Source organism: Hyperoodon ampullatus (genome assembly GCF_949752795.1).
Source record: "Hyperoodon ampullatus genome assembly, chromosome: 7".
Taxonomy (NCBI): Eukaryota; Metazoa; Chordata; class Mammalia; order Artiodactyla; family Ziphiidae; genus Hyperoodon; species Hyperoodon ampullatus.
Window position 1 is genome coordinate 19,172,141 of NC_136920.1, and position 26,629 is coordinate 19,198,769.

Here is a 26,629-nt window from a genome sequence, read left to right on the forward strand (position 1 = left end):
GAGGTTCCTTTCCTTCAACTTAGTTTCTCATTATTCTTGGTCTGAATTTACTTCCTAAGGCCTAATTTTTAAGTATTTTTTTTAAAGGATGATACAGACTCCTCTTATACAAAATAATAAAAGAAACATGATTAAATGGCATCTAAGTTATTCTAGACAGAAATCTGAAAAGAAATAATCCCCAAAGGTCACCCAGTCCATCTGCCAGCCTCTAGGCAAGATGCCACTTCAACCATCAAATGAAGTCTGGACCCTCCGCTTAATGAGTCACTGAAAACGAGCTGTTGTTTTTTGTTTCTGTTTTTGAACTGAAGTCCTTATTAATAATAGTTATATACACTTTCCTAAGTGGCGAAATCCATTAACACGTTGGACACAGAAATCAAATCTCAAATTTTAAATTGTTATATTACAGTTTTGAAGAAAGTTGGAAATATTTAGTCAATGTATTAATTATACCATTCTTGTAGTTTTTGCTTGCATCTCTCACACAGACAGAAAAGGCTTTTCTTTTTAAATTTTAAGAGAGTTAGAATGCCTATCAGGAGTTAGAACCCAATTACTCTAAGGTTAAAAACTGGTGAATTAGCAATGAGTATCTAGTAATTTCATTTTATCTATATTTGTGAGATAGTCCTTTGATTGAAATGGGTTAAAAACCACCTTGGTTACTGAGACTTTTAATACAGTATTAATTTATGATATTTAAAATATCTTTTTTAAAATTAATTATTTATTTTGGCTGTGTTGGGTCTTCCTTGCTGTGCATGGGCTTTCTCTAATTGTGGTGAGCGGGGGCTACTCTTCGTTGTGGTGCATGGGCTTCTCATTGTGGTGGCTTCTCTTGTTGCAGAGCACGGGCTCTAGGCCCACAGGTTTCAGTAGTTGTGGCACGTGGGCTCAGTAGTTGTGACTCGCAGGCTCTAGAGCACAGGCTCAGTAGTTGTGGCGCACGGGCTTAGTTGCTCCGAGGCATGTGCGATCTTCCCGGACCAAGGCTCGAACCCATGTCCCCTGCATTGACAGGCGGATTCTTAACCACTGCGCCACCAGGGAAGTCCCATAAAATATCTTTATCTTTTATAGGGTGTTAAAAATGTTCTCAAATTAGATCATGGTGATGATACACTCTGTGAATATACTAGAAACCATCACATTATATGCTTTAAATGAGTAGATTTTATGATATGTCTCAATAAATCTATTAAAAAAGAGAAAGAGAAAGTGAAATGTATTTATGATATACTGGAATGCATCACCTTTAAGCTAAGGGCAGATCCCAATTAAGTAGAAGCTAAGAAAGCTATTGTATCTTCTGCAATACAATATGCTTTCTGAGAAGTAACCCCAAATCCTGACAAGTTGCACCCCATCCTGAGCCCGAAGCATCCTTGTAGGTTTAGGTAGTGCTTTATTTTAATGTTTTCTCATGTAACCAGGAATTGCTATGTCCTCACTCATTCACAGCAAGTGAAGAAAAGCCAATTTGAAGTAGTTGTAGAAGATGCTGTTTTTCACTGTAACCTATCACTGCTGGTTTTATCAGCAGGATTATGGGCTGGATGATACTCAAATTGGCTGAGGTGGCTGCATGTGCCCTTGAACAAAAATCTTACATTCTTTATTTCCTTCCACACAAATGAAATACAATTGAAAAGTCTTCCAAAATTAAAGTTTAAATGTTATCAAAAACATTTTAAAAATTAAATCTTGACCTCACCAAAACTGGTTCCTAAAACTTCACTCACCAAAGCAATGATTTCAATATAGGAAAATTTATTTAAAGATAATAAAAACCTTGTTCCTGGTTGCAAAATTAATACAGACCAATAGTCAAATATGCCACAATTATGCAAGCATGTGCTTTGTTTACTCCTTGAGGCAAGTGAGATTTTTCTTTCTCATATATTCTACCCTAATTTAAAATTTCTAGGGGGTAGAGTTAGTTTGAGTTAGTGAAAAGTCAGAATTGGAAGGTACTTTATTCAAAACACCATATTTGCACTCTAAAATGCATGAAAGCAAATCCAACACCAACAAAGTATAAAGCGAGAACGCACTAGATCTAAGTAAACACTAAAAGGATAGCATTTATCACTGCACCAAAATGACAGTAGAGAAAACACCCCTTCCACAAAAACACTGTGCTACGAAGGTTCCCCCACACACACAACAGCATAAAAGTCTCTCTCCCTCTCTCCAAGGATAATGATATTCGACTTAGTTTTGTCTGAATCACAAATGACACACTTGTAGAGCTGTCTCAATCCTTGTACTGTATACAGTGTCTATTCTTTACGTAGAGATGGAGATGAACATTTGGGACCACGAGGCACAAAGGACTCGCCTTTAAAATCAACCACTTTGTTTAGCGCTAATCCCCCATCTAAGCAGAATTAGTGACGTCAAACCAGTTTCCATGGCACAGCCAGACTCATGACAACTCTGTTATATGAAGCAGAGGGACAAAATGGGCTGCGCTTAATTGCACACAGAAACAAACATAAAACCAAACCCTGGTTAACCTCTCATTTTCTGGGGACTTGGGGAACAATTCTAAGACTGGAAGGTACATTGAGAATATTTGCTGAAGCTCCATAATGAAGACTCATGATGCTCATATTTCAGCACATTTCTAGTTTGTTATGACAAATATCCAAATAAACAAGTCAAGTAATATTTTCTGTGATACAACATTCTTAATTCATCAGGTTGCTTTCTTGCTAACAGCCACACGATGGTGTCTCAGTGGTGTAAGTTATTGAGGATCTACTAGAATTAAAATACCGCAAAAAACAAAGCAGAAAATACCACTGCAGATAAGGAAGCACCTTTTCATCCAAAATTATTCTCTTCAATGACTAGCCCTCCCACAAGCGAGACATTAAACACACAAAACCCTATAAAATTCAGTACCTGATATTTATAGCCTCCTATAGCTATGCTTTCTAGACTTTCCTCTTTCCTGTGAAATCCCCAATTAGAAAACTCTCTTTAATGATCACTTGGATAAAAAAAAAATTCCCAAGCCTCTTTTCTTCCTTACATGCCCCACTATTGTATCAGACTGTTGTAGTATCCTTGTGCACAGCTCTTACACAAAAATACTATTGTCGTAGAGGAAGTGATAGGTCTTCCATGAAATAAGTCACTGATTTCTGCCTTCCTTGGGACCCTCTCATCACTGCTCCACACTGCAGGTGAGAGGGGGAAGATGGGGAGGCGTAAATGCTGCTGTTAAGCAATGGAACACAGGGTCGATCCTAATGTGGACTGCTTACTTGATACAGAGTGTGACTGCAGACAAGGGAGATTTGTACGAAAAAGACTACATCCCAATTCTTCATATTTTCACTTCTTATCAGGGAGCAGATAAGTGTGCTCTTGGAGGGTCATTACTTTTTTTTTTTTTAAGCTTAAACATAACACAGAAATTGGTACAGACAGTTCTCTAACAGATTCTCAAAAAGACTGAGAAACATATCGAAACAGGGTTCCATGTCAGAAAAGAATCCTGGATCACGGAGGTCAGATATATAATTAGAACCAGCAATCCAAATACATTATACAAATATTGCTTTGTGGAAGAAAGTTTGCAAACATTTCCCACATGAAAGAGAACTGCCTGCCCTAAAACACCATAACATGTCATAATTCCACCTTAAGCAATACAGTATGAAAGGGGCTATTTTTAGCTTTTCCATGGTTGTTATGGCAACCACCTCCTGGCTCCAGCTGTACAAAATGTTTATAATTCCAGGGAAGTGGAAAGAGCAAGTTTCCTCTATAACATAATTATGTACTTTTTACTTGTATGATAATAATACCTTAGTTTGATTATAGAGACTTGTTTAGTGATAGTCAGCTGGCCCTAGGCTATAGTTCTAGAGAGTTTGGAAAATCGCATACATCAGAAGTAGAATCAGTGAAAGGGGAAAAAACCCACAACAACAAAGAACCCTGCTGTTCCTCAATGGAGATACGAAACCTACGTATGGTAACCAACCATAGTTATGTCATTTGGGGATGGTGTAAAGGGCAGGTTATAAACAAATCACTTGTAATACGTAAGTAAGAATGCTTTCAGGTGATCTGTGAACTCAGAGTCTTTCTTTCTTCTTGGGCACACAGCTAATGACATTTCTGGCCTCCCTTGCAGTTAGCTGTAGCCTGTGACTGAGTTCTAGACAATGGGATGAGGGCAGAAGTGAGGGACATCACTTTTAGGCCTGGCCCATGAAACCACCCATAAAATCATCCTTCCTCTCTCTCCCCTCATCTGCTGGCTGGATGCAGATGTTTCTGCAGAGAACCGCAAGGCCCAAGAGAAGAGTGGACCCCCCTCACCCCAGATGGAAGGAGCCTGAGATCCCTGGATGACTGGGTAGAGTAGAGCCCCGATCACTGATCCACACCAGACTGTGATGTGAGGGGAAAATCAACCTTTAGAGTGTTAAGCCACTGAGATTCTGGGGTGGTCTGTTATAGCAGTTAGCCTGCCTTGACTAATATCACGAGTCACTCCTTTAACTCAAGCAGACATAGCTGTTCCTTCTCCTATCCAAAAGTACCGATTCATAAAACCCACTTACATTTCTGACTAGTTCTTAGCAGGTGCCACAATCACCCCTGTGACATCAGTTTCAATACCTAGCCTATGATGGCTTTCCACCAGATCATTTCGCAACCCCCGTGTAAAATCAATTTGATTTCTTAAAGGCAAGGATCCAATTCATCTTCTGTATGATAAACTTTACTCAGTGAATGCCTGTTGAAACAGATGGATCCTTTCCTTTGCATTCTTTGTCTTTATCTAAGGCTCCAGCTACAACTGTGATCGTGGCTGCTAGGTCTACAGAGAGGTGTGAGCACCTTGTGTCTGTATCATTTACTAACTAATTATGTAGCCTCATGGCACTCAGTTTCTTTGGATCTCACTTTTTATGTCAAATGAGGGGGGGTTAGTCTCAATTAATTTTAAAGTACTGAAATTCTCTGACTCTTTGAATCTAATTCTTCCTGGTCATAACCAATATCTCTTTTGATGTGATTTTTACCAACACACTTAAAAATTTCTTTTACAGTACCTCTGTGGTATATAAATTTCTTCTTTAATGGATGGAATGTACTAACCTGAACTAATACTGTGTCACTTGCAGATATCCAAACTAGAATTAAGTTGATGACCCAAACTTCATCCCTCTTTGGTTCTATGCTGTCTGCCCTAATTCTCTGTAATATTCTAGGATTCTGGTCTAGTTTGACCACCATCAGTTCCATACCTGACCATCAGGGGCACACTCCCACTGTAGCCATCAATAAGTAGTTTAAAGGTTTTAAAGGGGAATTTTACTAAAATAAAGCAATTAAAATATACAAAACCACATGTAAAATGCATTACAAAGAAAGAGCCTTGCTACAAAGTAGCTGAGAAAAAAAATGGATTCCTAACTTCAGTGTCCTCATTTGTATGATGGTGGGAGGCTATCGAAGTTAAATGAGCAAACATATATCAAGTTCTCATCCAACACCTGGCACATAACATGGAATCAATAAACACGAGCTGTAAACCCTGCCTAAAGCTAACCATGGAGGTTTCTTCACAGAAGTAGGGTCCCTGGGTCTCCCCTTTGCAAAGCTGTGACTCCTTTGGATCTCTTCCAAACTCAAAGTTATTTTGCAGAGGAAGGATGACTGTGAAGCCCTAAATTTAGCAAATGACCAAGCAAGCCCAGCTCTTTGCAACTGGTTTTCTTGGAAAGCTTAGCCATCACTCAGGCTTCTCTAAGGGAGGAACAGAGCTTAATTACCATCTGACACTTCACACTATTTCCAGTGTAAGGACTTAGCAACACATTTCTCAATAAAAATGAAGACATCTAGCATATCCTAGTGGAACCCCATTCAAACTGGAACACAGCTGGGGCTAGAGGACACAGCCTCTTCCTCCAAGGGCAAGGGTGGGGGCTGACATCTTACAATCACTTTCTAACATGCCCATGTCCCTCATACATCCATTCTCCCAGTAAGAACAGAAAACACCAGAGGATGGATGGGGTCTCGCTGCATCAAAGTCCACTGATTTGGGCTCTGAGAGCATAAAGCTTTAGGAAGGCATTCCCCGGAATATCCTAGCAACTCCATCCGCCCCCTCAGAACAGCAGGCAATTGAGTGAGTGATGGTGACTCAAGCAGACTTTTTAATCCTGATGTAAAGGAACCACACAACCCTGGAGAGGGAAATAAAAAGGGAATCGAGTGGAAAAGGCCTCCACCACCAGATGACTCATGCTCCACCGTGTGACTCGCCTGGCACATTACTCTGTCACTAAGACATGGAGGAGAGGTTCATTAGTCACTTTAATGAATTTTTCAAAGTAAGGATTCTCCCTATAAATAACCATGAGCTCTGTTGCTCTAGTGTTTGTGTGTGAGCTTATGACTCACCTTTCTACCATGCCAGGCAGTACCAACCATGTCATCTGCAAAAGAGAAAAACAAAACATCAGTGAGGATGCAGGCTACACAGAGAGTGGAGAGAACTCACCCACACAAACAGGGAGGGAATCACGAAACCACTCGCCACTTCTACAGACAGCAGTTATTTGATATACTCTGTATAATTTGCCTGTGGCAAGTGTGCTAAAAAGGAATCAGATGAAATTACTGGAGATAATACTGTAAATACTTTCAGTGAACTTGTCTAAAATTAGTCTTGCCTGAAATGTAACAGTGACATGCAGATCTTCAAATAATTAAGGCTTTATGGTGAAATCTTTGTCTCCCAAAATACGTTCTCAGAAAAGGACATATGTTATCACAAGAAATATCCTGCCTGCCAAACTTACTTAAGCTTTTTAATCTCAAGAGATCGAATAACCTTTTCCTATCAAAAAAAGCCTTTAGAAGAATGCCATAAAGTGACATGTTGGCAAGTATTAGGTCTATCTTCACATTTATTTCTCTTGTTGCTCAAGCGAACTGTGAGTAAAACGCATCCTTAAAGAAAGTTGAAGTTACCTGTCATCTCAAATAACCAACAATGAAAAAATACACCAGCATTTTAATTTTTTTATTTTTATTTTTGGCCGCACTGCAAGGCATGCAGGATCTTAGTTCCCAGACTAGGGATAGAACCCACACCCCCTGCAGTGGAAGCATGGAGCCTTAACCACTGGACCCCCAGAAAATTCCATGGACACCCACATTCTTAAGGGACTTCATAGTTGTTGACTAAATACATATACTATGACGAGAGAAAGTACTTCTAAACTCTGTTTTAAGATATTATTAACTAAGAAAAGTTAAGACATCCACTGGCTTAGTCAAGGCCACGTCATAGTTAAGTACTGAGGTTGGAGTATGAACTCTGGACTCCAGAATATCATCAGTTCTCTAAGAAACAAATCCTGTTTTGTTACAGAAAAGTTTGCATGCATGCCAACCATAGGAATCTTAAGCTTTCTATCTTGAATAATGTCTTAATTAAAACAGCATTCTGACGAGCAGAGAATTTTTTTCCTAGAAACATTTTGAAGAAAGAAAAAGTATCCAGACTTTACCAATGCAGAATCTGCTTTGGAGTACTCCCAACCCAGATATCAACCTTGGGGCCATTGCATACACTTCTCCAGGAAGAACATGAATTCAAACTGACACTGTGTCATAAAAGGTAGACTAACACACCGCCAACTTCTAAACAAAGTGGTGTCTTCAAAGCCTAGGGGAATCATTTCAACAGAAGTATCTAGATTTGGTCAAATCTTCCAGATTAAAAAAGGAGAGACCCTAAGAAAGAGTTTGGCCTGAAGCGACCCTATCTCCCTCCTTATATATAAGTCTGCGCTTGCGTTTTTTGGGTTTTTTTTTGTTTTTGCCTGTGCCACACTGCATGCGGGATCTTAGGTCCCCAACCAGGGATGGAACCCGTGCCCCCTGCAGTGGAAGCGCAAAGTCTTAAGCATTGGACTGCCAGGGAAGTCCCTCTATGCTTCTCATATTAAACTCATCTTCATAGACGGATGGGGCAAAGAATGCCAACTGTCCCTCAACATTCATTCTTTCCTTAATATAACAATTGAATTTTCAGTTGGATAATATGCTGGCCATAAAAACTGTATTTTCTGCATTCTCTCTCACAGGGCATGTGGCCCTATAACTATGTTCTATCTGATAAGATGACAAGTAATACATGCCATTTCTTGGTCAGGCCCTTAAAGGAGGAAAAAAATACATGTCCTCCTCTGTGCCTGTTCCTCCTCTTGATGGCTAGAAAGTAGATGTGATGGAAGGAGCTAAAGCAGCCATCCTAGACCCCAAGGTGAAAGCCATGTGCTAATGGGGGCAGAGCAGTGAGATAAAAAGAGGCAGGATCTCTAATGATTGTGGAGCTCTTGTGCCAAACGTTGCTTACCCACCTACCCTTTTATCTGACAGAGAAATAAATTTCTATTTTATTTAAGCCATTACTAAACCTCTGCTACAGCAGCCAAACCAATATTCTAACTGACATAACTGACCTTGTGAGTTGTTAAAGACCAACCAGTGTTAACGTTTTATGACTTAAAAGAGAAACGATCCCCAAAGCAAACTCAATCAGAAATTATGCTGACAGCCCACATGGCTTCCATATGTTATAGTTTGTTAAAACACGACCCTATTTCTTCGCTCTTCTAGGTCTGCTTGACTCAAGTCAGAATGTGCCCGCTCACCCTCAGACCAAATGGTATGGAACTGGGCTTCCCTGGTGGCACCGTGGTTAAGAATCCACCTGCTAATTCAGGGGACACAGGTTCAAGTCCTGGTTCGGGAAGATCCCGCACGCCACGGAGCAACTAAACATGGGCGCCACAACGACTGAGCCTGTGAGCCACAACTACTGAAGCCCACGCACCTAGAGCCCGTGCTCTGCAACAAGAGAAGCCACCGCAATGAGAAGCCTGCGCACAGCAACAAAGACCCAACGCAGCCAAAAAAAAAAAACCAAAAAACAAACCCCCAAAAACTATATGGAACCAAGTCAAAGAAAAAGCTGAAAAAGCTGAGTTCAAAGTTTATCCTTTCAATGCAGTCAGCTCTTCTCTTTTCAGATTAAATAACAACTCTTCAAATCGGCTTACATGTTTCCTAAGATTTATGTTTTTATAGGAGTATAGGAATCACTCCACATGGAGCAATAGCTGCTGAATGTTTAAGGCAATGTGGTATGTAGTCAGGCCAAAGAGCTAATCCTAGCCCTTCTACTTCCTAGCCATGTGACCTCGAGTTTGTTTCTTATCCTCCTCTGCAGTCCTTATGTATTCAATGAAGAAGGCATCTACATCACAGCTTATTATATTCTGAATTTCATATAAGGTGATGTACATAATGGACCTAGCACAGAGTGCACCACGGAGTAAGCCCCTCAAAGGAAATTATGTCCCTTATTGCCAGCGTGCACTCTTCTTTCAGGACACAGCACCACTAAGTATCGAGGCCTCCCTTAAGTATGTTGTGCCCAACACAGTTTAGAGCCGAAAACAGTGACACATTTTGAGGTCATCCAATTCAACTCACCACACAGAAATTTCTGGACAGTTCCAGCAATATTTTAAAGTGCCTCAACTGGGAGCTTCTTAGGGTAAAAGAATCGTTCTAAAATTAGAGTGCCATGATGATTGCAAGATTGTGTAAATTTACTAAAAACCATTCAACTGTACACTTAACATGGATGAATTTTAGAGTATATAAACAATCCCTCGATAAAGTTTTTAAAGAAAATCTCAATAAGCATATGGATAAGAATTAAAGAACTGGAATCACAAAATACATTTGATGTTACTTTATCAGACACAGGAAATAAAAGAGCTCTCAAAATGCTCTATGCATATCAACTCATGGCCTGGAGCAACGCGAAGTAATAAACAGGCATTCTTCCATTCAGCAGAGGACATGTTAGTTACTTGAATCAGGGTTGGGTGATGGGAGCTCACGACTGAGCAGGAGAACAGATATTTATATAAATAAATCATTACATGACAATGCTATGAGTGGGACAATAGGAGTAAGGACAGAGGGCACCAACGCTTAGCAGAGGGACTAGTTACGACTAGGGAAACAGGTAGAGCTTCACAGATTACGGTTCAGTTAAGTTCTGAAAGAATAAATAAGAGTTCACTAGGCAGAAAAAAATTCTAACCAAGGGAATAGAATGCAAAAATGCAAACAGCTGCAGGAAATTACAATATGCTATAGAATTAATGCATTTAAAAAAACTTTTTGTTGAATGGATGAAATATACAAAGAAGTAAAAATATGTGCATCCTATTATATACGTCATGCAATGTGCATATCATACTACGTCACGGACAGCTTCCCATGCAAGTATTACAAGCAGATGTACATCAGGCATGATAACACTTGTGGAGGATTTTCTTTGTAAGGATAGATTATATGTATTCTTAGCCATATCTGGAAACATTTTTTTATTTAGTACATGTCATCAGGGGACCATAATGTTTAGCTAATGTATTATAAAGAGGTCCCCAAGCATTTTGTGAAAAGGAGCTATTATGCAGTTCCCCGAAGTCCAGAGATCACTAGAAACAGGATGAGGAAGGAGAAGACTGATAATAAAAATGTTCTCACCTAGGGGTAGGCGTGTGTGTGTGTGTGTGTGTGCCTGTGCATGTGTATGCATATGCGCATGCACAAGCGCATTTGCAGTAAGGAAATGAGACTTGTTAAGTGCAAAGTAGATAAGTAGAGTTGACAGGGGTAGCCACTAACTGTTCAGCTTTCCTACACAAAAGGAGAGAAGGGATGGGATTTGTGGACACTGATCAATCTGGAGAACTACCAGGGAAGTCTACAAGATCTGCTGATGGATTCCTTTATTCTGACCAGGGATCTCAGTACCATTTGAATATTTAATAAGCAGTCGTGCAGAGTTTTAAAGTTCAACTCAGGTTTTTCCCCAAGATGTACATTTACACATTACATATTATGTACACATAAATACAGTCCAATAAGAAATATCACCTTAAGCTGGGATATTAAGGGAATACAAATGCACACATTGCGAGCTATTTTTTCCTTACACTGTGTATGTCATATATTAAATGTCTCCTTTCTGAATGGCAAAGATTATACAGGAAATGATCAGAGATGAAATAAAACCCCGTAAGATATAATCTGACTTACAAAATTATATCAACAGCATGCTAAACATTAAATCAGTCTTGATGGTCATCAATGTGTGGACATCTTCAAAATACAGTCTTTTTTCTCCCCATCTCACTGAGATATAATTGACATATAAATATATTGTGAAACGATTACCACAATAAGTTTAGTTAACATCAAAAATTTGGAACACCTCACAAATCTGCATGTCATCCTTGTACAGGGCCATGCTGATCTTCTCTGTATCATTCCAATTCTAGTATATGTGCTGCTGAAGTGAGCACTAAATATATTCTTTATATAGGTGAATTAAAACTCAAGAAGTTTTAATAACTTAACCCAAAGGAAGAAGCAGTGTTTTCAGTACCTGGCTATTAAAAGGCCAGAAATACTTGTTGGAATGCTCACTCACCAAATGATTCATCAGCAAAAACAGAAATCTATGGCTTCCCTGGTGGCACAGTGGTTGAGAGTCCGCCTGCCGATACAGGGGACGCGGGTTTGTGCCCCGGTCCGGGAGGATCCCACATGCCGCGGAGCGCGGAGTGGACGGGCCCGTGAGCCATGGCCGCTGAGCCTGCGCGTCCAGAGCCTGTGCTCCGCAACGGGAGAGGCCACAACAGTGAGAGGCCTGCGTACCACACACACACAAAAAAAACCCAGAAATCCACTCATGAAAACGTTATATTCTTTTGCATTGTTCATTGGTTTCTCCTCTTAAATTCTGACTCTACATGATTTCTCCTTGCCATAAAATAGACCATCTTCTCGGATCTATCAAATATAACAACACTGAAAAGCCTAAGAAGAGTTAACCTGACATCTGCCGGCTTTTATAAAATTGATTAATGCCTTTATTTATACTTAAATTATCTTGCCTTCTACTCAGAATACACGTCATAATAAATTCAATGTCAAGCCTTCTTTATCTGGCTATGTGTATACAAGTAACTCAGTATTCTGTGTATAAGTAGAGAGGCTTCACTACGTTAACATCAAATTAAATTCTTTTTTTTTTTTTTTTTTCCGGTACACGGGCCTCTCACTGCTGTGGCCTCTCCCGTTGCGGAGCACAGGCTCCAGACACGCAGGCTCAGCGGCCATGGCTCATGGGCCTCGCCGCTCCGTGGCATGTGGGATCTTCCCGGACCGGGACATGAACCCGTGTCCCCTGCATTGGCAGGCGGATTCTCAACCACTGCACCACCAGGGAAGCCCCTAAATTCTCTTTAACATCAAGTTTTACAAAGGATATTTAAATTAAGCTATTAGTATTCTCATTTTACTTTATATGCATCGATTGGTATCTTGATATCTGGTTATTTATGCCATACACCAAGTGTTTCTGTGAAATCTCACTATCTATCTGAACTCCACCTCACAGCCTACAGGCTGTTTCTGGAGTTAACTCAATATGCTTATTTTAGGCCATCTGCAGGTGATAATTGCTGTACTAGGAAAATGTTTGTTCCTCTTAAGATACCGCTAAAATAAGGTTACCATACTTGTAAGTTCAGTGGTTGAGAATATTAGAAAACTGGTAGTAAACATGACTTCTTTACTTGTTTTCTTCTATGTTGAGGCTGTTTCCAAAAGTATACAGCAAACAATTTAAATTTAATTCTTTCCTAAAAAGTAGGTAAAAGTCCTGTAATAGTACCTCTACAACAATGGGAGCTTTAAATTCCTGCAGAAGAAAAAAAACAAATGTTTCCTCTCTATATATACTTTTTAGTGATGGTTTCATCAATCCTTACCACAAAAAAGTCCTAGATGTCTAAAATCAAAGGGAGAAAGGCCACTATATGTTATCGCATACCAAGATATCACATCACTTTGTATGCAAGCTGGCCATAGAGTATACACATACACAAAGAAAAATGAGTCTTCACCAACAATAGCTCAATTTACAATTCCTCTTGGGGACACCACATATTCTACTCAAGAGTGAAATATTTACTGGTATTTATTGCCACAACTACGTATATCCTGGCTGGGAAATAAATAAGAGGCTGATTTACTTCATACAAAATCAAAATCAGTATTATTAGGTCATTCAGTTGAGATAACCTGACTCAAAAATGCATTGGCTTGATGAATTGGGAGATTGGGATTGACCTATATACACTAATATGTATAAAATGGATAACTAATAAGAACCTGCTGTATAAAAAAATAAATAAAAAAAATTTTTAAATGCATTGGCTGGCCTAGAAAATCCTTGAAGACATTATACTAAACTGTATCCATCGTAGTATTCTGGAATATTTCTCATATTTTTGGCAACTGCTTGCACTGCTTTTGTAATTCAAAGAGTACCCACAATCAGTGTCATTTCTAAAAGAAATTAACATGAATAAACTTTTTTTCTTTTCATTTCTCTGGCATCAGTAATCAAGAGTTTGTAGAAGGAACCTTATTTTATACTCAAAAGCCAATCCGAGTTTCCCACTTTTTAGTTTGGTATGAAAACTGATAACACAAGCAAGTTATGCAAATTATACAATTATTTCACAAGCAAATAATTTTTTACAAGCAAATTATTTTTTTAAGATTTATTTTTTCAAATATTATAGGTGTATAGTTGACCAGAACAATGTACGTATAATCTAAACATTGATAGTTATTACAAAAAAAGTACAATTTTATGAGGAATACATTTTTTTTTAATATCATGTAACCTCTGGCGTTTGGTCATATTTTGGAGAGAACAGTATAGAGAAAACACTACTGTATAGTGCTCAAAAAGAAAACTAAAGACCCAAGTGAAAAGATTAAAATTCAAGATACTTTAGTAAAATAAGAAAACAAATATTGACACCTGTATCACCATTATATATAAATAGGAAGTGTAACAACTTGCTCTGGAATCTGTGCAAAGCCCCACGAATCCAGGCTATTAGCACAAATAATTAGGACACCACAAACAGCCACTTTGTCCACTTCTGCCCCGCCCTCTACCCCAGAGAAACCTGCTTGGAGTAAACAGGATCTGAATTCAAGCAACTGAAAAATGAACCCACACGAATTAGAAGGAAACAGATGCAAATGCCTTAAGCAAATTTTCAACTGGAATCATTAGCAGTAATTTTTAGAATCACAGTATAATAGCGAAAAGAATTACGTAAAGTAACAACGATGTTACACAATGCCTGTTCTGGAGAAATGAGGTGGTTAACTCCACTGAAGTCACACTAGAATGAAACAGCGCACATTTCCTTTGACAAACGGTATAATTTGAGTTCTGTGGTACCAAGAATACAACTTAATTAGAAATTCTTGGAATCTCACCTGTATGGCTAACAGAATACTTACTGCGCAGGGGGCGAAAAGCTTAATAAGACAAAGTTTTTAGAGTGCTTTGAGATCTCTGAGCATTGCTTGGTTCTCTTCTCTATTAATGTTTAGGTCTTTGTGGAAGTTATGAGCCCTCCTTGCCATTTCCCCTCACCCCATATTACTTAGGCTGAAATTCAGCCCCACGCCATAAAAAACTTTTCCTTTTATAATAAATTCTGGTTTGATTTTGTTAAAATCATTAACAAAAGAAAAAGAACTTTCCAGAACAGAGAACTGAATGCCAATTAATTATAATGAAACTAAAGCCATAATTTATAAACTCTAAACAAAAAGAACACACATACCGTCACATACTGTTTTTCTAAGTTTAGCATTTTATAATATGCTAAGAGTTTCTATTACTTACGTTTTCCCCAAATAAGCCGACTTCTCCAAAAGTGACAGATTTAGGTAGGAGAAAATAATTCCTAAAGTTCTCAAAGAGATTTTTACATTTTCACCCACTTATAAGGCATTTCTCCTATAAACTAGCTTTACTTAGAGCTGGAAAGGACCTCAGAACCAATCTCCAACTACTCCCTCATTTTTTAAGATGAAAACTATGGAAAGAGTGGTTATCATGTAGTTTGGCAAACCCATCATTTTGTGGTTGTGCCTGAATCAGCCCATTCCTATGAGACTCTAAGGGCTAAATGTGCCCCCAAATTTGGAAATTTTTAAGAGCTTAATGATAGCTGCTTTCAAGTGGATTAAAAGACTCTAGATATTAACTTGGAATGTCTTCGTTCTGAAAAGCCCTGGGTGGGGGCAGTGGTGAGGGTCATACTCTCCTTCCTACAGTTTATAAATTTCCGACTGTTGTTAACTTGAATTCTTGGGGCAGAGTCGGGGGGATAAATCCTTAGCATATTCCCTAAATTAAATACAACTAGACTGCTGAATAGAGACTGCTCTGATGGATTTCCAAATTAATATAGGGCTCCCCCTACTGGTACTAGGTCACATGCCAGAGGCAAATCCACGTAAGAAAAAGTAAACAAGCGCTTCTCCTGTGCTTTTTCATCCATCTGTCCATCCATCCAAACATTTATTATTATTGTCTATCCCATGGGCAGGGCATAGCATTATGGCTAAGTGACGTACAATGAATACATAGTGGTATTATGAGAAAAAAAACCCTGACTTTTCAAAAGCATGCAAAGGGCCTCATACTCCAAGTGATTTGATTTCAGATAATCATAGAGATGGAAGAGATTGATTTAGTCAAAGCCATTCAAATTCTTCAACTCAACCAAGCAAGCAATGATTCAGTTTGAGTAGACTGAATACTTGGAGTTACTAAACAGGGGAACAGAACTCAAATGTCTAAAAGGTCCAGGTGGGTAACATAAATGAGTGCAGTAAGTCAGACTAGTGGGGACTGTGGTAATCTGGAGAGTGCAGGCCTAATTACTCAGCATGCTCAGCTGTTACTCAGCTCTAATCACTTGTTGCCATGCAGCAGTTCAGGTCTATGTTACCCTAGTCTTAGATTTTTCCCAAGAGAAGCTAGAAATTTGGGTGTGAAATGTCCCAATATGAAAACACAGCTGGAGCCAACCAAAATATGTTGGTAGGCACGTCCAGCCCACAGACAATTGATTTGTAACCTCTGGCCTAGAATCAGAAGGGAACACACCTTTTATCACTGGGGATAAAAAGTGAGTTGATTTGCAAAATACTTAGGAGGTTGAACTAACTGGCCTTGATTAGATGTGTGTGTGCACGCATGTGCCTGCGTGTGATGTCATGCGTCCCTTCTCCATGCTAAACATCTCTAGTTCTTTCAACCACTCCTAATAAGACATGGTTTCAAGTTTCCACCTTGGCTGATTATCTGATGAAGGAAGAACTAAATTCTGATCCCCTGCTTAATACTCCTCCTCCCCATTCCCAACTAAAACAAACAAAACTCAGTGGTACTTCACTGTAAGTGGAAATTGTTAATAAATTTTTCCTTGGGTCACACCTCCACCCACCTCCTTCTCTGCTCTAAGAAAGGTAATAAGGAAGGTTGGGACATCCCCTCTATTTGTCAGAATGATGGTCTGGAAATCTCCTAAGGGATCCAGGTGTAGGAAGGGCCACTCCCTATCGTCCGCTGTATTCACCAAGCCCAGTTGCAGCTTCAGGGCCCAGTACCTTCAGAAGACTTAGGTAAACTGTGGGAAGTGCAGGTAATATGGTTTGGGCCATGTTCATTTGAAAAGGAGTGTAGAGTCTATGGGGTCTTGAGGTCCTAAAACTGTCATTAAAGGAATCAAAGAAAGTCAGGCCTAGAGAAGGAAGGTAACGCCGAATGTGGCAGATGTTAAAACAAGTGATCTCAAAACAGTAACAAACAATGCAAAGAAGATCTGCTTCAGAACTTGTCTTTAGATTGGTGCTCAGTGTGCTACCTGTTTGAAAGTGGACTTGTATATACCTGTCTCTGGAGTTGTGGCACGTCCCCCATTTTCCATGATTTCTCTAATAATAACCAATAGCAATACAACAATTTCATTTGCAAACTCTCCATATTCTGAGATGGAAACCGCTTCCCATAAAACTGGAACTACTGTAGAAGGGTGTAGCTCAGTAACTGGAGGGTTAATTATCTCTAAACTCCGAGCTTCCCTGGTGGTGCAGTGGTTGAGAGTCTGCCTGCCAATGCGGGGGACACGGGTTCGAGCCCTGGTCTGGGAGGATCCTACATGCCGCGGAGCAACTAGGTCCGTGAGCCAAAACTACTGAGCCTGTGCGTCTGGAGCTTGTGCTCCGTAACAAGAGAGGCCGCGACAGTGAGAGGCCCGCGCACCGCGATGAAGAGTGGCCCCCACACGCCACAACTAGAGAAAGCCCACGCACAGAAACGAAGACCCAACAAAGCCAAAAATAAATAAATTAATTAATTAATTTTTAAAAAAGTATCTCTAAACTCCATTATTTCTGGTCTGAAGGTCATTGTTCCTGAGGCGAAATAAGCCTTACCTTAGATTTTAGTCACAGAACATCTGAAATCACAAGGAAAAAAGCCCTGGCCAGGAGGACCTTTCTTCCAGTGGAAGGCTGATCTACCTGCCCTATCAGTCACCTATGTAGAATTTCCACACCACTGCTCTCCTCACCTTGGCACGTTCTTGCTCTGCAGGGAATAAGAACAAGACTAAATTTAGCCCTGAAGGTATTAAGAGCAAAACTGTAAAGCAAGCAACAAGGCTTCTAAATACCCCTTGGGTTACCTCAACTAACCTGGTAAAGGGAAAGCCCAGTTAAGCAAGTCACTGAGAGAGAAGAAAGGAATAATCCTAAATTATTGCATAAGATGAAAAGTGAAATAATCAGATGGAACTGGGGAGACAAAGGCCTGGGAGAGCTAATCTGGACTCTTTAATTGAACATCAGGGGTCTACAGTCACAACTATTCTTGTTAGTATTTCTTCCTCAATATTCTGGGGACCACTCATCGCCACTTCATCTGCTGATGACCTGTAATTCCCTCCTCGGTCAGGATATTTCACTTCTGTTATTCCTCTACTGGAATGGGGGACTGATACGATTTTTATTATCTGACCTGTTGATACAGGATGGGAACACATGGACCAAGCACTAATCCTGGACCTGAAGGAAGGTCAAGCCAGGTCATTCAATACTCATGAGGCAGCACAGGCTTCCAACCAGATGCTGGGCCCTACCCAGGACATATCTCCAAATTAGGGGCACAAACCCAAGGTCACAAGGGCAAGCTGACTTTTCCAATCTTTCCTGGCACACTTCTCAGATGGTCAGCCCCTATCATGTGGTTTGGTGAGGAGATAAAACTTGGACCAATATTGATGGTGAGAAGAGGTTGTTCTCTTTCTCATATAAACCTTTTTTGATACATTTATTAAGGCATTAGGCTGCAGACATCCATGCCCTGGTTCCCCACATATCCAGCCACCAGAAAACCTTGTAAGATCCTAGAGCCAGACTAACTTTCATCTTCTTTTAAGTTACCCCAGGGCTCCAAACAGCCACTGATACTGAAAATGTAGCCCTGGCCCTGCAACGTAACACAGTCAACTAAAGGACAATAGGCACAATTCATCAAAACATACTATAGAGCAAATCACAGCAGCACGAAAGAACACTAAACCTGGGAGCGATAGACACAGAACTCCATCAAGGTGAATGCCCCTTCTCAGTACAAGATCAACACACATACCATAAAATACACATTGCCAGGCCACTCTGCCACTAGAACTGTCTTTCTAAAATGTACACCAGATCACACCTTGTTTCTACTTTAAGGCTCTCTGCCCTCTTGAGCACAGCACTCAAGGACCTGCACAATCATGTCCTAATTTACTTTTCTGGCCACTGCACACCACTCACCTCCTGTTTGATCAAACCATATCCACACCTGAACGGTCACTAGTCCACTGTGTTACAGAGATGATAATGACCCGGATCCTGCCTATAGTACAGTGAAGACTAACTGGCTGTCCTCCAGATGTTACTAATTCCATGATGAATAAATCAAGAATTTTGAATTGTTTTTCCACTAAAAGTACCTATCACAAAGGGACAGGAAAATGCATATTTACATGAAAGATAAATTAAAGGATGATTATTTGGCTTAATGAAAAAGTGTTTTAAACAGCAAACTGCCTTAGTGCTTTGTAAATGGGATGTGACTTGCAAAAAGAGGTTCACATATAAAAATTTTAAGCATATATCCAGCTCTTCTGCTGGTGATACTTCCCATCAGTATGGCTCACAATATGATAGGGCATGATGTTTTAATAAGTTGGCATTTGTCTCTAACTCATTTCGTGGGAAAAAGTATCCATGCCCATGGGAAAAAAGAAAGTGGAAGAGGAAGAATAAAGAGGTGGGAGAAGCATTTTATAATTTGTCAAGATACTAGGACTGGTGCATCATCATTATTTCATCGTTACTTTAAAGAAAACTGAAAGATCCTCTCCAGTGCTGTGGGACTGGTGGTGCTTCATCCACATCTCTCGCCACTGTACTACTCATCTTTAAGCAGGGCCATGAGGTGACCACCACCAGCACACAATGATCTGTGCTCAGATGCTGGTTGAAGGATGCGGTGTGTGACTGCAGTGCACAGCAAGCTGACTGGTTCTCACAGATCAAGGTCAGGACCTTGGCCTTTTATCACTACTATTCTGTAGACTGCCAGCCCAAAATGCATGTTTTCAGAGACAGAGGAAGCCAGGGTTTTAGAGTGTAAGGGTATACAAACACGGAAGTACTGACAAGCAGGAGATCTCAAGTGAAGATACTAATGTATCTAGAGTAAAAACTTTGCACAGTTTATCTGATAGAGGAATTAAAATTATCAGGAGACTAATTTGGAGCTAGCATGAACAATGCTATAGGATGGACCTAGAGTCTGACATACAGAGTGAAGTAAGTTCAGAAAGAGAAAAACAAATACCGGATGCTAATGCACATATATGGCATCTAAAAAAACGGTACTTATGAACCTAGTGGCAGGGCAGGAATAAAGACACAGATGTAGAGAACAGACTTGACGACACAGCAGGGGAAGGGGAACCTGGCACAAAGTGAGAGAGTAGCACTGACATATATACATAACCAAATGTAAAATGGATGGCTAGTGGGAAGCTGCTGCATAGCACACTGAGATCGGCTCAGTGCTTTGGGACCACCTAGAGGGGTGGGATAGGAAGGGTCGGAGGGAGGCTCAAGAGGGAGGGGATATGGGGATATATGTATACATATAGCTGATTCACTTTGTTGTACAGCAGAAACTAACACAACATTGTAAAGCAATTATACTCCAATAAAGATATTTTTTAAAACCCCACAATTCTATAAAATACAATTTAAACACTGGAAAATATTTTTCATGATTAACTCATTACAATATATTATGAAACACATGTACATAATAAAACACTCATTATTTTTTAACTCTCATTATTTTAAGCATTTGGCCAAATGTATTAGAAAAGATTATCAAAACAATAGTACAAATCAGTCATTTCAAAAGGCAAAACCATAAAACATACTATAGACTAGAAGTGATATTAATTTTGATCAAAAAATTTGCTTGCTATGGGACTTCCCTGGTGGTCCAGTGTTAAAGAATCTGCCTTCCAATGTAGCGGATGCAGGTTCGATCTCTGGTCTGGGAACTGAGATCCCACATGCCGCGGGGCAACTAAGCCTGCGTGCCACGAGAGAGCTGGCAGGCTGCAAACTACAGAACCCACGCGCTCTGGAACCTGTGAGCCACTGCTAGAGAGAAGCCTGCGTGCTGCAACAAAGAGCCCACGCACCGCTACAAAAATATCCCACATGCCAAAACGAAGACCCGATGCAGCCAAAAATAATAATAATAATAATCTGCTTGCTAAAAAAGTAACAGTTGCATATGTTTACTAAAAATCTTTATCACCTCTGAGTTTAACAAAGTAATAGAAACATTTTTTAGAGGCTTTAGTATGATCTGGGCACTATTCTAAAGAGGTTTACACATATTACCTTGTTTAATTCCCAAAACAACTCCGTGAGGTAAAGAGAATTATCATCCTCAATTTATAGATGAAAAACTGAAGCACAGAGGGTAAGTAATTCACTCAAGGCCATATAACTAGTAAATGATGGAGTTATCTAATTAACTTGAAACCTCATACAGATTATTGAAGAACGATTACATTTACATAGTATGCCAAGGGAAATACCTTTAAAACTATACAGATACATGCACATTAACCACATTTTCTGTTTGTTTTGTTTTTTTTTAATTTCTTTATTTTTTGGGTGCATTGGGTTTTTGTTGCTGGACGCAGGCTTTCTCTAGTCGTGGCGAGCGGGGTCTACTCTTCGCTGCAGTGTGCGGGCTTCTCATTGCGGTGGCTTCTCTTGTTGCAGAGCACGGGCTCTAGGCACGTGGGCTTCAGTAGTTGTGGCACGCGGGCTCAGTAGCTGTGGCTCACGGGTTCTAGAGTGCAGGCTCAGTAGTTGTGGCACACGGGCTTAGTTGCTCCGCAGCATGTGGGATCTTCCCGGACCAGGGCTCGAACCTGTGTCCCCTGCATTGGCAGGCAGATTCTTAACCACTGCGCCACCAGGGAAGTCCCCTTAACTACATTTTAAAAGCATTAATTTTCTGCATGTGGGACTTGATCCAAAGCTAATCACAGATGCACCTGTTTGTATTGATAGTTTGCCTCACAAACTACTTGAGAAAAAATCTTGGTTAATAACAACAACGAAAGAGATACAGCGATTATTTGTTTTATAAAATTATTTGTCATATTACGATATGATTCATTAGAGGTGCCTTTAGGTAGCAAGCTACCAAATGTTACACAGTGTGCACGCATCAACAATGTAGCTTTCTTTTTGGTAGAGCTGGTTTACCTGAATCAACCATATTGCTAAAGATTGAAATTATAAAGACTGAATTAACTACCTACTTTAAAAGCAAAATATATGTTACACAGGGAGAAGCACGGCCATATATGAAAAGCTGACCAAGGGTTAAGATTTTAGGGACCTTGAACTTGAAATCAACCATGTAAGGGTTATGATTTCTCAGGAAATGAAGACCCAAGGAGAGCTTTTCTTTTAAATATCACAATAGAAAAAAGGATCAAGACTATGCCATCAAGTAAAAATTAATAATTATGTCCTTATTTATATTTATCTGGTCACTTCTAATAGTTTTGAGCTAAATGTTATTTTGGTTTTCTTAAATTAGTACATAAGAGTTAATGAAAATAATTAGGCTTTTCCAACAGTATGTTCAAATTTAAACTACCCAACATTACGTATGGAAATTCTGCCTCAGGCAATATTTTCTTCTGGTCTGGTATGTATAATCAAGGTGTGATATCTCATTGTAGTTACTGTTAAAACAGAAGGGGAAATGGGAATTCCCTGGCAGTCCAGTGGTTAGGACTCCATACTTCCACTGCAGGGGTTCGATCCCCGGTCAGGGAACTAAGATCCTGCATGTCGCACAGTGTGACAAAAAAAAAAAAAGAAGGGGAAATGGTGTTCAGATGCTCATACTTCCTAGCTATTCATCCTTTTATCATATATTAGCTGTGGTGTCTTTTGTTGGCATATACGAGTGACATGGCTATAATGAATGCCTAGCAACTAGAAATGAGGGTAGTTTTCATGTGTGGCTAATAAAAATCACTCTCATTACTCTGTGGTCCCACACTCCCCATACAATGCTTTCCCACAACATTTAGCTCATCACCTTACATAGACCACAGGGGATATGGAATGGAAACAATTTACCAGTGATGAATTATATGTAGATGAAAACTTTGTAAAAAAATCCATCTTCAGCCTAAGTTAGTTTGTATAGTCCCAGGGCCTACTACAGTGCTTGCGTATAGGAGGCATTTAATAAATGTTCATTTGTTAAAAAGTAAAACTACAGGGGCTTCCCTGGTGGCGCAGTGGTTGAGAGTCCGCCTGCCGATGCAGGGGACGCGGGTTCATGCCCTGGTCCGGGAGGATCCCACATGCCGCGGAGCAGCTGGGCCTGTGAGCCATGGCCGCTGGGCCTGCGCGTCTGGAGCCTGTGCTCCTCAACGGAAGAGGCCACAACGGTGAGAGGCCCGCGTACCGCAAAAAAAAAGTAAAACTACACAGACACCTGTTTGGTATTTAGTTCTATTTCCTGAAGACACGAGGAAATAGCTTGCTTTCATCTGGAATATGTACTTACATCAAAACAAGAGCTGACTGACGTGAACAAACTGATTTAGTGTTTTTAAATAGAAAAAAAACATAAGAAGATGACATATTTATAAAGAAGCTGCTTACCTTGCAAACAGAAAGAACATTAATATTTATCAGTTTCTTGATGGTCTGCAAAAGAAATATTGATAATTTTATTTAGATTTGATCATGGAAGTAACCATATTAGATACATATGTAAGTGATCCAGAGATGCATTGAAAGTTTCCCCAGATACAGTAAAGAACTCGGAAAATGAGAGGAGTTGGGGCAAAGAGGCAGATTTTATTTTACTCTGTGTTATAGTACTTTTCTACCAAATGCAGCAACTCATACTAATATACAAAATTCAAGGTATATGTACAAGTGAAATGTGCAACAAAAAGACATACGAAACCTAAAATAAATATGCAGTTTCCTCTCTGCTAACACGGAAAGGAGAAATTATTGAATCTAAGGTTTTCAACAATTTTTTTTAATTTACATATTCCTTCAATGATATGCTTTTCTAGTTTTTTTTTTTTTTTTGTGGTACGCGGGCCTCTCACTGTTGTGGCCTCTCCCGTTGCGGAGCACAGGCTCCGGATGCACAGGCTCAGCAGCCATGGCTCACGGGCCCAGCCGCTCCGCGGCATATGGGATCCTCCCAGACCGGGGCACGAACCCGTATCCCCTGCATCGGCAGGCGGACTCTCAACCACTGCGCCACCAGGGAGGCCCTCTAGTTTTTATTAAAGAATTATACATGCATCAAGGATATAGCTTTCATTTTGGTAGAGCTAGTTTATCTGAATCAACCATATTGCTTTATACTGATATTAACACATTTATGGTTTTTAAATTGATGTTTAGAATCCTGATACTTAAACAGAGCTGTTTTGATATAATAAAAGTGATAATAAAAAACTGGAGCTATTATAGAAGCTGGCTCTGTACAAATGAGCTGATAAATATTTTCTCACTCAATCCTTCTAACATCTCTGTAAAGCTGCCTATTTTACAGACAGGAGAACAGAGACTAAGTATGGTTGGGTCACTCCCCAGGTAACTCAGGTAGAGTAGAAGGACCAGGGTGTGAACCTTGGCCGTTAGTTGGACTCCAGTGCTCAGAGCCTGAACGTTATACCATATTGTCTCACACACACCTACGTGCATTCTTTTTGTGACCATAATCTATAAAGAATGACTTACATTGTCCAAGTCAGGAACATCCAAAAAGTATTCCGGATACTCATATGACATTCCCACATTGTTCACTGAAATAAGACAAGATCATTAGCTGGCTAACATATACATTTTAGAGATTTATTGAAAAAAAAGAGATTAAAGATATCAAGACTAAGATGATACATACAATTACATAAAATGCTGTTTATGCCTAGAGTGACCTGTCCAAGATCTACCTGTAGGGACAGTTCAAATGTTTCCTCCTTCATTAAGCCTTTCTATACCCAACCCCTGGCAAAAGGACTTTTTATTTGCCTCTCAATTGCCCTAGCCCTTTGAAGTATGTGTGTATTCTGCCTCTGTAATACAATTATTTGTAGATATTGCTTAACCCCTCTCTAGATCTTCAATTTTCATAGTGTAGTAGAAAGAGCAGAAAGTACTATTATGTAGGAGACCGGAAACTTAAGTTCTACTTATCACTGTTTCAGAAAATGTGTGAATTGGGGTAAGTCACGCATGATACACATCTCAGTTTCTTTACCTCTTAAATGAGAGCTCATTTAATCATTCAACAAAATTTACCATTCATCTATGTGCAAGACGTGTCAGGAACTAGAAAAACCATAAAGAAAAAGGCAGTTTCTGGCATCATGGAGCAAACTATCCAGTAGGAAGAGAAAGGCATTAAACAAAAAGGATTAAAACAATTATTTCATTGCAAAGCACAGAGTGCTATGGGAGCCTGTCCCAGACCTCATGTGGGATATGCGGGAAGGCTTGAAGTTCACAGGGGTTAAATAACTTGCACAAGGTCATAGAGCAAAGTAAGGCTAGGATTCAAACTCAGGAAATTTGACTTCAGAGGCTAGGCTCTTAACCACTACTTTAAAGCCATCCTATGCCTTCATTCAGTATTCAGTTCAGGAAAAACTGTAATAATTGGATAATAAACAGAAATCTGACAGCAATGTTTAATAAAACTGTAGAGTATTAGAAAGGAAAGGTTTCAGTAGCAAAAAGATAATGAAATTCTGATCATTCTGCTCAAGCTTATAAGGAATTGTGCCTGATAAACCTGATAGTAGTAATAGTAACTTTTTCAATAGACTAACAAAATTAGCAGTTCAAAGGAACTCAATAAGAGTTCTATATTTAGCAGTAAGCCAGTCACTTGAGGCTGTGAGTCTCAAGATTTTACTGGTACAATTCGGTCAGGATGGCTTGAACAAGATCACTGAAACCTGTCTGAAAAGTCTGTAGGCAAAGGACAGTAGCAAAGCAAACTGTATTTAATTCAGATTCTTGCCCATCTGAATAGGGATGGTATCTAAACAAAAAAATAATAGCAGGTTCAAATCCATTTTTATTTTTATTTTATTCAAAAGGTTCTCCACCCACCAGAGGTCTAGGAATCAATTCGATAAAAGATCTGTTAACAATTAAGCCAAAACTAGTTGAAGGTGAGGGTTTATGTTCATTCAACTTTGTCTTAACCATCTACAGAGTTATAAAGAATGAATGTCTTATTTACAATGTTACTAAGAGAAACAGCAACAACCAAAATATCTGTTAAAACACTGTGCATAAACAAAATATTCTTTACAAAGTCAGTTTAAGATTACAGAATTCTCAAGGAAAGGTTTTTGCCAAATTGTAACATTCTTCACGATTTCAAGAAAATGCTGTTGGGGACTTCTCTGGTGGTCCAGTGGTTAAGACTCCACACTCCCAATGCAGGGGGCCCGGGTTCGATCCCTGGTCAGGTAACTAGATCCCACATGCCGCAACTAAAAGATCCTGCATGCCACAACTAAAAGATCCTGCATGCCGCAACTAAAAGACCCCACGTGCCACAACTAAGACTCAGTGCAGCCAAATAAACAAATATTTTTTTTAAAATAAAATAAAGAAAATGCTGTCACATACAGCAAACTCCATCTCTTTTCACTCTCCTGTATCTAGAAAACTTTCTATCTTCAGATCTCTTTCTAGCCCATGGAAATACTAATGCTCTATTTCAAAATTGTAAAGAAAATTGAATAGTATAATTATAAATATTTAAAGTCCAGATATGGATTAAAGAAAAAAATCCAGGAACTTTGTAAGCAGCACAGTTAACTTTGCTATCTTTGCAACTTCTGTTACAAGGCCAAAGTCGAGGTAAGGAAGCCCACACATAACTAAGCAAGCAAGGAAGTGTTACTCTGGGTAAGGCTCTATTTACAACAGAAAATCT

At 39.6% G+C, this 26,629-nt stretch overlaps 1 protein-coding gene across 1 annotated transcript in view; it reads right to left on the bottom strand.

Moving 5' to 3' along the window:
• HSD17B12 (hydroxysteroid 17-beta dehydrogenase 12) overlaps positions 1 to 26,629 on the bottom strand; it is a gene marked incomplete at both ends in the record, with an annotated part of 167,927 nt that overhangs the window by 16,400 nt on the left and 124,898 nt on the right. The window contains 3 exons of the mRNA XM_079707645.1: positions 6,448 to 6,482; positions 23,311 to 23,355; positions 24,415 to 24,479. Of these exons, the coding sequence (XP_079563771.1) occupies positions 6,448 to 6,482; positions 23,311 to 23,355; positions 24,415 to 24,479 (145 nt within the window). The remainder of the gene's footprint in view (positions 1 to 6,447; positions 6,483 to 23,310; positions 23,356 to 24,414; positions 24,480 to 26,629) is intronic.